This window comes from Passer montanus, unplaced genomic scaffold (genome assembly GCF_014805655.1).
Source record: "Passer montanus isolate IOZ18808 unplaced genomic scaffold, ASM1480565v1 scaffold23, whole genome shotgun sequence".
Lineage (NCBI taxonomy): Eukaryota > Metazoa > Chordata > Aves > Passeriformes > Passeridae > Passer > Passer montanus.
This window is the reverse complement of record NW_024366926.1, coordinates 6107332-6121865: the sequence shown is the minus strand read 5'-3', so window position 1 is coordinate 6121865 and position 14534 is coordinate 6107332. Positions and strand designations below refer to the sequence as shown.

Below are 14534 nucleotides of genomic sequence, written 5' to 3'. Positions count from 1 at the left end.
CCAAGGATGTTAATATGGAAACCAGAAATCATTACCCTCATTTGTTGTATGCTGTCTTCAGAGCAACACTGGCTATTCCTCGAAAAAGCCTTTTTAAAATGCTGTTTTATGCAGTGTTCTCAGACTAACTGTACTGCTGTATCACATGTCCTGGATTTTAGGTCATATCCTGTTTGGGACGTCCCTAACAGCCTGAAAATCATCATCTTCCTTTAGCATCTTATGCCACAGCCTTGTGGCAGCAACCTGAATAACCAGGATAGCCTGGCTATTGCAACGGCTTAAGAGAAAAATACACTTTTCACAAGTTTAAAGGTTACCTTTAAAACTGCCTAAAAAGCCATGGATGTTTATTTTACGCCATTCAACCTCAATATATATCCACTACTGAAATATTCTTTTGGGCAGGCTTATATGGTCTCTCTACTCCCAGTGTAGAGAGACCATATAAGCCTGCCCAAAAGACTATCTGGCTCTGTGGCACATCTCTCTCCAGCTCTATCAGTTGGAAGAGAAAAACAGATTAAGACCCTCCAAAACTTCAGCTGTGGAAGAATGAATTGTTTGCTGCCTTTTCCAACACACAGCCCCACGTACTTGTAAGGGACAGCAACTGAATGGAGACACTTTGGGAAGCCCAACACTGAATGCATCTCCAAAAACAAATCTTCAACACCAGGAGAGCTTCCCCCATACAGTGAGCAAACAATGGACAAACAGAAAGCCAGTTACAGATTCAGGAAGGAGAAAGATTATTACATTAATGGAAACTATCTTCACTTGCTATAAACAATGCACATTAATGACTGAAGGAAAAAAGAAAAGGGAAGTCAGAGAATTTGTTTTCACTCTATTAAAGTATCACCAAACAAACACTGCAGCTAAAGAATAATGTCTTGCTGATGGCATGGACTGGGCTTCACCTGTAGTGCACAGACACGTATCAGAACTCCTCAAGAAGTTCTCTTTCAATGCATACATAAAAGGTTTTCTAGTAAGATCATTCAGTGGCAAAAATTGGTATTTTAAGTTGTATTATATCACTACAATCCAGTTAACATTCCTTTTTTATCTTTTTCAAGTGGATATGCTACAATTTAGAAATTTTCATACAAATAAAGGTGGTTTGTGTCCTATAAACTACTTCCCCTCCCTGAGGTTAGGCCTACTTTAACCTTCTCTAGAGACTGAGTTCACCTTGGAAGCCATAAAACAGAAATAAAAGAACTAATACTTGTTACTCAACACAAGTTTCTACATCAAGTGGATCTAGCTCTACTTATAGTTGGGCCTTAACTCTAGAAGGGTCTAAGCCTTGTGAAACTATAAATAGGTACAAGAAAACTCATACATTATTTCTTAGTACAATTTAATACACTCTGTCTTGTAAAATAACCAAGCAAACTCCTGCCTCTGCAGCTGAAGTCATAAAAGCAGCTTTCCACTGAAGCAAGCATTAACATCGCTGCAGTCAGGAAAGGAGAACAAACAGTCCTGTGCACTGAACAGAATCAGCACTGGAACAAAGGGCCTGGACAGCAAATAATTTTTAAAACAGTCATTTGATGGCCTGCATGCCAGTTATTTGATTTATTTTATACATTCAGAGTGAGCTTTAAAAAAATGACCTAAAGTGATGCTTAGTTGCTCAAGGAACTGTGGCAAATAATTCACCCACACAGAAGTCTCAAGCCAGGATCTCTTGTTTCTTCTCCAGCTGCCTCTGTAGAGTGACACTGCCTCCCTCAGAGGCTCACCACACAACACAAGCACCACCATGCATATTAGGGGGCACTTAAAGGCAGTGAGGAAAGAAAACCTCTGCTTTAGTATGGTGGACTTGCACAAACACCATTGGCAGGTCCAGGGTGCACACATTAGTCCAGGTGTGCAAGGAGATGAAACCAGCAGGGTTTAGAGCTGGCAACCTCATGTCAAAGACCAGGACGGGCACAAGCATGCAGAGAACAGAAATGTGCTTTGAAGGAGCAGCCAGTTCCCTGCGAGTCCTAAGTGCCAACCACACACCACACCTGGACAATACCTCTTGCTCTTTGGCAACTCCAGAGCGCTTGTGGATTTCCTGGAGGGCGCGCTGGCTGGCAGGGGAGGCTTTGCGACAGGCGTGATGAGCAGGGCATCCAGCAGCGAGCGGTAGGCACTAGGCTCGTAGAGTCTAGCAAGTGTGTAAAAAGACCCCACAAACAAATGAGGTGACCACACCAAGTTCAGGATGGCCGGGACCACGGATAACCCAAAATCCCTTATGAAAAGCCTGTCTGAAGAAACTGAACCCAGGGAAACTGATGAAGGAATTATGTCTAAACAGGCAGCCCACAAAGTGGAGGTTGCACAATTCAGGGGAGGCACAAGACAACCCACTAAGGTGCAAGAAGCATATTTTTCATAGGTTTTTACCATTAATAACAGTAAAATAAATGAGAATTTTTTTTCATCTTTTTTAGTTTTCTGATTCTGTGTATGCTTTCTAACGTACATAATTTATTAGCAGCCTAGAACATCTATGCAATTTAGAAATACAAAAATATGGGTATTATTGCCTATTAAAAAGTATTTTACTGATATGAATGGACGACTGATAAATCTGTCAAAATGTTTGCTCTAAGCATGCCTTTATAAAAAGCAATGCAGTAAAGATTTAGATGGAACTCAGCAAGCTATTGTTTTCAAGCATCAAAAAGTTGCTTGAAGTTGCAGATTATTCTTTGTCACTCACGTAACACAAATGTTATTTACAGTTAATTTACTAACTGAACTGTAAAACAGGTATCATGAGGAACAGAATGGTAAAATTACTCACCAAGGTTCAGAGCAGCTAAGCTATATATAGGGCATGGGAGCTGTGGACATATTCTAATGACTTGCCCAGTATTGTGACAGAGCCGATTGATTTCACAACTCTGCCAGGGACCAATTATTCTTGTGTGAACTGGAACCTCCTTAAACCAACCTATAAAACATTCCTTTTGAAGTTGATGTCTACCTGGCCCGGACAGCAATAGCAGCAGACACTGCAGCAGCAGCCATGCTCTTAATTGTTGATCTCTGCTCGAAAGGAGAAAGAACTGGAGGAGGAGAGGGTCCAAGGATCGGCAGATTTCCCAAAGGCTCTTCCAGCATTACTTTTGCAGCACAGAAGCTTTGAGCCAATGCAGGAGAAAACAGAGAAAGTAGGAAAGATTGACAGAGATACAGTACAACACCAGTCCACATTAACCACTGGAGAGTTATGGAAGTTTCCAGCTCACAGAGACATCAGGCAATGTGTGAGCAACTTGAATACTAATATAGAGAACAGCAATTTTGATTTCACCCACAAATGAAACTATTCCCTCATCAAGTGAGCATTTAGCATCTGTAAGCCTTTAAATTCCTCATCATAGACTCTGCCTTGCATTCCTGGGTCATTCCCACTGAACCAGGGCCCAGAACTCTCCACATGGATCCATTTAAGTCTCCATGGTGTGGACAGAGAATTAGCCATGAAGATCATTTACCTTGACCTCTTTTTCATAATAAACAGTAAACCGGAATATTTAGTGATATAACTTCTGCAGGTCCACTCTTAAAAAATTCAGTGTGTAACCCCCTTTTCATTTTCTCTACTTATTTTAAGGGTGGAAATGGATTTGAACAGGAAAAAAAAAAGTGGAAAAACCCAGACTTGGCTCCAAAATAACTGAAACAATTCTGACCTCTAACTTGGGTTCTTATTTTAAAATTTCAAGATTATTCACTGAATTGCTGTGGTTTTTTAAAAATAATTACAAAGATGGACAGAACACTCTAAATACCTACAGAACTATACACCATTTCCCAGATTTCAATGCAAAACCAATGCCTGAATACCTTGCTTACACCTAGCAGCCTGCTGTAGATATACCTCAAAATATTTACCTTGTATGGCTTACAGATGATTTAGACTGAAAGCTTGAGATTTTATTGAAAGAATTTGTTTCACAAGTAGGCAGAGATGCTTCATGCCTGCCCAAAAGCAGCAAGAGAAGAGAAGTCATTATTCAAACACTTATTACACCTCTGGCAATAGTAACTAAGGCTCAGGAGTTAATTTATTTTTTTTTCCTTAAGCTATCTTATCCATAAACAAACATACAAAACAGGTATCCTGGTTTTTTCAGGTATCCTGTAGTGGTAATTACTACACTTTCTTTCCCTATTGATAAAGACTTATATTCTGGATGTCCCATCACTACACAAGTTAAAGCTTGTATTCTCCTCCAAAAACTTTGGTATACAGGACAATTTAAAAACACACATTTTGTAGCAAGGGTGACTATATTCTCCTCATGTCACCAGCTTCTGCCAAAAAAACCCAGCTGAGTCTCCTACCCATGACTGCTTTCCTCCTCCATCAAAAGGCTGCTTTCATTTTAAAATTATTTTTAGAACTTTTACCTAAAAGCTACTTAAATTTCTAATTACTATATAAATTGCCACAGCATGATGAGGGTAAGGAAACCTTTAAGCTGCTCCATCTGGACAGCATCATCACCAAAAAAAGAGTCAGGTGAAACTGTATGGTTTTAAACCTAAAGAAGAGAGACTTAGATTAGGTATTGGGAAGGAAATCTTTACTATGAGGATGGTGATGCATTGGAAAGCTTTGCCCAGAGAAGCTGTGGACACCCCAGCCCCGGAAATGTTCACCTCCAGTTGGATGGGGCCCTGAGCAATCTGATCTAGTGGGAGGTGCCTCAGCCCGTGGCAGGAGCATTTGAATTAAATGATCCTTAAGGTCCCTTGTGAACCAAACCACTCTGCGACTCAATGTGTGCAAAATTACAGTTTCTGACTGCACCTTTCTAGCACAGCTGACTCGGATGTACCTGGCAAGTGCAGGAGGCAGCCCGAGGGCTGCTCCCACATGCAGGGCTGGAGACGGCAGCCCCCCAGCTGGGTCAGCAGGCACGGGGAACTCGGTGGTCTGTGTGGCCACAGCACACATCTTGGGGACAGGAGGTGCTTCATCTGCCGGCAAAGAGGTTGCTGCATCTGGAGCAGGCGCGGTTATCTTCCTAGTTGATGTTAATTTCATGAGTAATTACAATGAGACATTATACAGAGAAGAAATTTCTCATTTGATTAAAAATACAAAATAGCAATGGCCAATTCTTTCTAGCTGGTATTTTTGTATATTTTGTAAGAAGAATAAGTGAAAAGCAGACGAGGGCTTTTTTACCTCCTTCGGTAGGAACAAATACTCATGCCCTGGGAATCACACCATGCTGAAAACAATTTTTGGAGGCATTTTTACAGCTAAAGCTTGAGCACTTGTTTAACCACAAACCCAAACTATTTGGGTAGTTACTTAAAAGATAATAAACTTGAACAAGAGCACAATCAGTATACAAGAAACTACCTAATGTCAGGACATGACACTTCAGACACTGAGGCTACTTGGCTGCTGGCATTTAAAATCTGAATGACTGAAGGGAAGATGAGGTGTATGCTTGCCTAAGACTTGCAAATGGTTCTCAGACAAAAGGTCTATATAATAAAAGAAAGCAGAAAGACAAGTAGCATTCACCACAAGAGAGCAATATCTCTCCCCCGTATTTTACTTCCTCTTGCTTGTCATCACACTGAAATAACCATAAAAACTGACAGTTTTAGTACAGTCAGCCTGGACTACAACTTCTGCAGAGAATGTTCCTGGTTGGCCACTTATGAGAAAGTGCACAACAAAAATCAGGACTAATAACTATTATTACTTATTACTACGTCTTTGTATTTATATCAGGAACAATTGCATTAAAAGAAAACATAAAAGTTGGTCTGCATGACTGTAAAAGGCATGTCTATAAAATACAATCTAAAGACCTGCTGGCATCACATCTGTTTTATATTAGTTATACACTTTCTCTGGAAGTGCCAGATTCTGTGGTTTATATGGTCCAACACTGCCAGGATTACTTCTTAAGATGACTTTTTGCAACTTTCTGGAAAGGTTGTCATTGCTCTTAAATATTTTACTGTTAAACTTACAGGAGGACATTGCATATATGAAATAGAGTAATAATACACTATAACTTACAGTAGTTGGTTATATAGACATACAACTATTTAAAGCTTTCAATAAAGATCTAAAACTACAATAAAAAAGAAGTCTACCTTATAAGCAGCTCACTTAACTTTAATCTAGAAATCAAATCCAGATCCTCCATACATTTCACGGCAAGCTTTGTCCTTCTTGGTGGGTAAGTAGAGGCTACAATTTACAGCGCTTCAGCCAAGAAAAGATGGAGCCCATTCAGAAAATAAGGACCTAGATCAGTCCTTGACAATAAATTCAAGGCTTCAGTAGCAAGAGCAAGTCTACTCACCCTTGGATGATTCCATTTTGCTTTACTAAAAGCCTGACATGGCACTCATTAATTGCTCCATGCAGCTTTCCAATAGCTGCCATTTTGCAAAAAGAGATTTGAAGACCAGATGTTCTGTATTTCCCACTCAAAAGAGCATTACAAAAGCAGCAGCATCTGCTCAGTAACAAAATATAAATATCAACTGTAACTGCTACCCTGATGACCTCTCAGTTCAGAGGAGAATCCAGACTGTACCAGATAATTTGTTCTCCTTCCCACACCCAATGCTAAATCTTCACTCTACCACTCTGTATAAGCTGCTCCAATTCCTGCCCTTGAGCAGAAAATTCTTACCAAGTACTTCTATATTTGTACAAATACTTTAGCTCTCATCCTGAACCACCATGAACATAGCTGCATTTCAGATTTTACATTTTAAAGCTGCTCTCTTGCTAGGTTAATGTTGCCAAATAACAAAATTTAGAGCCACAGGTCTTGAGTGAGATTAAATTTACATTTCCTTTGCCTGGACTCAGATGCAGAGCTAGGATTTAAAGAAGACTTTTTACTCAGAACACAGTAGCTGTTGCAGTGGTATCTGTAAGGCATCTAAAGCTCAGCAGAATCATAAAATTATCTGGATTGGAAGGGACTTTAAAGGTCTCTTCTACTTCCAACCCTCCAGCTGTGGGCAGGGACAGCTTTCACTAGAGTTTGCTCAGAGCTCCATCCATCCTGGCCTTGAACACATCCATGGATGGGGCAAGTAGGTGCAATCATACTGGTAAACATGAAAATCAATTACTGAAGTAGTACTTTTATCACTGCCTTTTTCATCACGTTTTCTGCTTAAAAATAAACTCACCAGGAGTATTGTCATACAACTTCTGTGTGTATTTTTCATCTTGGTTAATCTACGAGAATTTGCTGCTGAAAACATCACAACCAAGTCTTCTTTACTGTATTGGGTCAAACCAAATGTCACCAACAAAGTACCCACCAACCAGCTCCATCCCATCCTGCCTAAGCTCATGCTAGCTCATGAACATACCTGCTTTTCCCAGACAACCAAAATGTCCTCAAAAGACACCAAAATAGACTTCTGTACTGATATCAGATTTCCTCTTCTCTCAGCTAGTTGAGAACGCTGCTTTAACAGTTTAAAACTGGTCAATCCCAAACCTTAGTATTACAGTTTTCCAGCTGCAGAAAGCCCACACAGGTGTAGGCAACAGTGTATTCTTGTATGCTTTATTCAAGCATGAATGTCTGTCTGGCAGGACCAGGGACTGTTCATTTAATTCTCATGTTTGTAAGAACAGCTTTGTTCATGTTACGACTTTGTGCCTGTGCATGCTACCTAGAACTCAAAAACTCCTTCACAATGTAAGATAAACCATGAGAAAATGTTATTTACCTTCAACAACAATCAATCACTCTCCAAAGTACTGTTGCTCTCTTCTACCTAAAATTACTCTTGCTGTCTAGTACTCATAGATGACCTCCAAAACACCAGCAATTTGCCAAGGCAAGTGCCAGTAAAACTATCCAGGGACAGGAAATTTGCAAGAGAATCTCCTACTTTTCTGTGACTGCATCACAGCACATCACTGTGTTACAAATACATAACCCACACTTTAGAAAATTACTTTTATATTTCTAAAGCCATATTCACTTTTGACTTGTTGAGACCACTGAAAAGTTACTCCAAGTTTAGGTGGACACCCACTGACAGCATACACACACTAAATATTGTACCTTGTTTTAATTAGTATCCACAAGATTGTTCATTAATTTCCTCATTTTTATCTAATTTTTCTCCTTCTCCTTCCTACCATTTCCAGGAAAATCCCTAGTCACAGCAGTTTAATGAAGTTTATTTTAAGTGAATGAAAAACAACCCTCTCTCCTCCAAGACAGACAAACCCAGGCTAGGAGAGGCTAGATTGCTAACTGAATCAAAACCCCTGTGAATGATTTACCTCGCAGGAGCTGGTGCAGCAATATGTTCAGAAAGTCTGGGAGAGGGGACACTGCCAGGGCAGGAATCTGCTATCGGCAAAAGAGCAGCTGCAGGTTCTGGTCTAGCATTGTTTTCACTCCATTCACAGTAAAAAAAAAACCCAAGTGAAGACACACAGAGAAAGAGATTTTTAATCTACATTGAAATAGTATGGAGAACAGGAAACACTGTGCAGGAAAGTGTTAGTAAACTGAGAAGAAAGATAGAACCCAAACCCCAAAAAACCTCCAAAAAGACCATGAAATTTATAGTAAAATACAATTAAGAGCTTAAAATTATTCAAAACACACTTCCAGTGACGGCTAAGAGTACTGCTGCTTTAAGACTCTGAAAGCCAAGCAGTCTTGGAGATTTACAAGGATGGAACACATTAATTTGGGATTATATTATGCTATGGAAAACAACTTTAGAAAATACTGAAGGTGACACAAGTGGTAGTGGGATTCACACCAAAGTTTTATATGCTTCTTGCTACAATTTTTTGGTGTGGTTAGTTTTGTGAGCATTACACTATATATTTCTCAATATTTTTCATATCCTTTCCGTGATTCATTTGTAATAGGAAAAAAAAAATCTAGAAAATGTTTTTTAAAGTGCTCTACTTGAAGAAAAGCACCTGCCAGACTGTAAGACACAAAAAAAGAGTAAACTTTTTTTGTTTGCAGGAAGCACCTGCCAGACTGTAAGACACAAAAAAAGAGTAAACTACAAGGCAGAGAGCAATCACAACAATAAGTTTTGAGCAGACTAAATTAGCCACAGGGGCTGCGTGTTTTTTTCTTATTTAGTATGCAGAATTAAGCATCTTATTAAAGTAGGCACCCTTAAGTGCTGAAAATTATTGAACATATTTAAGAATGACCAGGGAGCAGACCTCAAAGGCGGTAAAGGTGTGGATGGAAATTCTGGTGCAGGCATCTCCAAAGTCGGGGTAGCTATGGATCTTTTATTCAAATTAATACAGGTATCCTGGGTTCCTGCTCCATCAGGTAGATCTGCAGGTATGCTTTACATGTATTTATGACATGAGGGAGAGAAAAGTAAATACATGACTTTATGACAGATTGTTTCAAGACTGACGGAGAGTAGGACAAATATTTTCCAGTCACCGTGGATCAACTGAACTACAAATCTGGAAAATCTTCACTCAGGACAATGAATTGACTCTACAATTTAAGGATAAAACCAAATCCAGAGCTGATTGCTCAAAAGGAGATGGCTGAAAGCGAACATTTAAAACAAAAAGGAAATAGGGTACTGCAGAAATAGAAATAATCTAAACCACATAAACTTTATACAAAGACTATACACTGCCTTTCTAAGTTTTAAGTAACTGCTTTAAAAGCTGAAATCTACACATTTCAGTGAGGGCTTTCTATTTCTATATCCTGTCTTTCCAGCTGCTGAAGAGAAAAATCTATTTTATCCAAACAGAAATCCCTAGTGGGTTACAGTTTAAAAATAAACAATAGTAAAACCACACAGAACATCTGTCTTGGACAATGCCTGCCTGAAAAGCTAAATATTAAATTGGGATATTTTACTGAAGATTGCTGATGAAAGAGAATTTTCTATTTCATTGTCACATTGAGATTTCTAGGATATCTCTAAAATTTAAGCTTATTTGTTTATATGAAACAACATTCATAATGTTTCCAAAGATCAGATGTATGCTGGGAATCAAATATGAGATAGGGTGTGTTTGTCAGATACAAATGAAAAAGTGGTCCATTTTTGGGAACAGTAACAAAAAGTCCAAAATTGAATGCCAGTAAGATCTGTGCAATGGGGATATTGGGTGAAGAGATGACATCTTTCAAGCAGTAAATGAAATTAATTTCATGCATTCATAAACCACTTCAGGAACTAGTGGTGTTTTTACAATGAATTTATAGAAAACTAACAATTTGGCTGTCTCTCTCAAACTACTTTAATATCCTTGAAAGATAAACTCTATGACTATGTTTAATTTTACTCAAAACAGAGGCTTCTATTATTTTGATTATTTAGAGAGTGTTTATTCTTCTTTTTCTCACTATAGCAACTCACCCTTCAAAAGGATAAGAGCTGGTAAGATAGATAAACATAATGGCAAGTTTAATAACAACATGAAAATATTCTCCTTACCTAGGGACATCTCCAGAACATAAAAACACCTGAAGGTCAAACCATTTACCCCTTAAAAAGAAACCTTTACAGAGAATCTAAGAGATAACCTTTCTAACCTTTCATAGTTGTCATTGCATTGATGGTCCCTGAAATGCTTGCATTTTGTTCTGTTTGTAAAGAAATTATATAAACCCAGCACAACAATTTAAATACACTACTTCACATTCTCACTTTATTGTGCAGTATTCTATCAACTTATTATATTGTGGTGTATGTGCACTCAGTAACACACTTGGGTTTAGTAACACAGTACTCACTGCCAAGTTACGTGATGGAGGGGCATGGAAATTAAACTGATTGGCACTTCTCATCCAAACACTCTTCTGTGAAATTATTGAAGTGAATGTTTTCCCCTACTGTCTCTAAGGAGTTAACCCAAAAAGTGTGCAAGAGGTGATATCCCTTGGGCTACCATTACCAGGGCAAATCTGTGCAGTGTTAGGCATCCACACTGGTGACTGTTAGTGTTAGATAACTTATCTATTACCTGAAGTCTCCATTTTCTGTTTGTCTTTTCCTAAAGATAAAATGACAAATACCATAAGCTACTGCTGTACTGCATAGCAGCATAAACCATCTGAAAAGGAAAGTAACACTTAAAATGATTCCAAAGGTCCTCTCAAATTCCAGCATCGTGCAAGGAAAGGAAAACAAAACAACCCCGGCAAGTCTTCTGCAGAAGCATCTGTTCACAGGACTAATTCCATCAGAGGAGTGTGTAGGTCAGCTGCAGAAACCCAAACCAATTGCAATGGTTCTCACTGATCAGTTGTGAGAAACTGGGCTTTTACATGTGCTTCACAATCACCTTTTTTTGGGGTCTCAAACGTTATCTGGTCCAACAAGCGCTGCAAAAGCCAAATGCAAGCTTTACTTCATATAATTCTTACTCCCATAAGGGTCAATCATTTTATTTAATCCTGCAAATCTTGTGTGAATTTCAACACCACGAACATGTACCCCATTTTTAAGATGATCAGGAAGTAAAATACTGGGATAGTTTTAAACAATTCAGACTGTTTCTACTATGCAGCTGGGATTTAACTGTTTTTCTTCCTATAAGCTGTGAAGGTGCAAAGAAATGTCAGCCCCATGCATGAGAAGAATATTCAAGGAGTCCGAGAGACTCAAAAGAAAAACAGACAGCGCTAAGATAAAAGCAAATTTTATTAAAATACTCTCCAAACTTCAAAATGCATAAATTAATGGATGTGTAGCTACTATAATACATTATTTTACAGGAGAACCACAGGGCTGTGAAGCTTTCATAAACACAAGAAAGCCTATAAGCTTCACTCTGTAAATAAATAAATACTACTGTCTAACCTTGCCCCTGCTAGAAGATGTGTTGAAGCTCTTACACAGCAACATTCTGCTCAATTATTGTTAAGTTTTCCAAAACACGAACGAATATATTAGTAATCTAAGCAGCAGAATCTTTATATTGAGCTTTCACTTCAATTCAAAACATTGGAACATAATTTTTAAAATTTTTCTTTTCTTTGCGTAAAGCAGTCTGTCTTCTTGCTGTACTTTGTAAAACATTTACAACCACTCAAACTGACCTGCTGAAAATCTAGTGAAATCCAAGATAGTTTTCCTGGTAGGTATGGTAATTTGAAATAAGTGCATACAATCCCCTCTTCATCTTCTTCCTCCAGCCCCAGAATCAAAGTAACACAATTTCTTAGTATTTGTTCAAAATTTCCTGCTTTCTAATAGCCTACAGTAACTCAAACTCAGCAATGCAAATGACTTCTTTCAGGCAGAAAAAAGAACTGAAACAGCCATCTCCTCCCCCACATTGGGAGATTCACCCACCCAAGTTGTTAGGTTTTAAATATGTATTTTTTGTCAACTAATGATTAGCACAAAAACATTTCATCCCATTTTTTACACATCAGTAGGAAAGTGTTAGAAAAGTATAGAAAAGGCTAGAATTTCTCTCGCAAAAAGGCTACTGAAATATGTTTTCTTTTTTCTTTTCTTTTTTTTTCATTTTCTTTTTTTTTGCAAAGCAGATGGAAAAGAAGAAAGGAAGGAAGTGTTTGTATTTTGCTTTTGCAACTTGGGTAAAATCACTGGACATTAAGAACACGTGCTGAGACTTCATGGTGCCAGTCACGTAATTTTGTATATTTGGGGCTAAGGACGTGGATGGGAACCTTTTCCCTGTGGAAAGAAGTGATAGAAGAAAAATAAGAAAGAAAGAAAGATTGTCTTAAGTAGTTTCACAAGTGAGCATGCAAACTCCATGCACTATTTCTATGGCATTGTCTTCCTCTCTGTCAAAAAGCTGGATCCATTGTTAGTCAAAGTCAGTAAAGAAAGCTCAAGAACCGACTTCAAGAACCATTAGATTTAGCCACAGGTTGGTGCTCCTTTTGAACACTGCTTATCCCAAAGCAAGGAAACAGCTGACCCTCACCTGCAGGCAGAACAGCAATACCTCCCACCTATGTCTTGCAATCAGATCCACACTCACAAATCAAAAATGCTTGATGAGACTTGCAAAAGGAAAACACAAGCTGACCTTGTACAGGCAAACAAACCAGTTCAAGTTTACAGAAAATCTCTACACAAACTCCTGCACAAACATTACTACTGGACTGCACCAACAACTTTTAAAAAGGTTTGTCTGTGGAGAAAAATATCTGGATTTTGACATGCAGAAGTAAAAGGCAAAAAGGGAAGGAACATTTAAAAAAACACCCAGAAGTCACACAAGTGCACCAAATACTACAAGTTAAGAATTAAAACATGCAATGTATTAAAGTAATAAAAATGTAAAACATCAACTTACTTAGTCTTCTTCCCAGCTTCATTTTCTGGTTCTTTCACTGAAGGAAAACAGAAAATTGTTATTTTCTAGGGCACTAAAGACACTGTACCACAACACTGACATTCTCTACAGTGCCAAAGCATTCACTACAGCAGGAAAATACAACAAGGCTCGTTAGGATTCTTTGATCCTAAATCCACCCCCACGGACATGAGTTATGTCCATGAACTTCAAGAGCCCCTTTGCTAGTAGGACTGCTGAAAAGCAGCTCTGCTGGTCTCTGCCCTCCCCCTTGGCCCACTCTCCATGCTGGCACTGAGAAAGGTGATTTGAGAAGGTGAAGATGAATGGAAGGTAAGAGGTATTTCTTTTGGATGAACATCCAGTGGGTTTATATCAGGTGATAATCCAAGTGTCTGTTTGCAGCCAGGCTATTTCCCACCAAGGGTCTAGAGTTCTGCACAAGGGATAATGCAAAATTCCCAGTCATGATTTTAAGGCTGGCAAATCTAGTTGCGGTAATTTTCTTACAGCATATGTCAACATGATAAATTCATCTTTACTGGATAACATGTTATTTGATGTTCAGGTCCTATACTCTGCCCTTACAAGTTGCGAAGAAGGGAACTGAACTCAGGACCACAAAACAATCAAGTCCCAAATCAGAATATTTATCACATACGGACAATAACCCTTATTTTGTGAAATGTTATCATTGGCTTCTAGAAATAGCTGATTTAATCAAATCTTCCCCTGGAGAGGAGGTCCAATTTCCTCAATGCCTTCATTATTGCAGCTCTAGCTGAGAAAAGCTGAAGAATGAGAGCTCAAAGCCCCTGATAGCACTTCTGGTGGCCTTCACATAAAATCACAAATCTCGGCTAGTGACTTATGGCTGACAGGATAACATGAAATTGAAGTTTTATAATAAAATTATATGACTGGGAATGACCTTCACCACATCACCTGTTCCACTCCACCAATATGTGTAATCACATCATAGCATAAGCAGAGAGTGGAAACATAACCCAGGAATAAACTGAGGAACTAGGAATTTACGTTTCTGGTTGGTTATATCATTCCAGATCACATACTTTTGCATGACTAACAAAGACTTTCCACATGCCAGAAAACACCTAATTTTTCTGAAGCATTAAATTTGATCAGGAATGTTGCCATTTTAGTGATACGGGGGGAAAAGAGACAACAAATA

The 14534-nt window shown here is 38.6% G+C and overlaps 1 protein-coding gene across 11 annotated transcripts in view; it reads right to left on the bottom strand.

Moving 5' to 3' along the window:
- The window catches only part of PDLIM5 (PDZ and LIM domain 5), a 127110-nt gene that overhangs the window by 35362 nt on the left and 77214 nt on the right, over nt 1–14534 (bottom strand). For 7 of the 11 annotated variants that reach the window (XM_039710600.1, XM_039710597.1, XM_039710604.1 and 4 more), the window contains one exon: nt 13343–13379. In XM_039710600.1, the coding sequence (XP_039566534.1) occupies nt 13343–13379 (37 nt within the window). Of the gene's footprint in view, nt 1–2044; nt 2177–3004; nt 3161–3918; nt 4006–4868; nt 5058–8329; nt 8447–9244; nt 9377–11026; nt 12712–13342; nt 13380–14534 lie in introns of those variants that run through there. The other 4 variants (XM_039710606.1, XM_039710607.1, XM_039710596.1 and 1 more) reach the window with 3 other exon arrangements.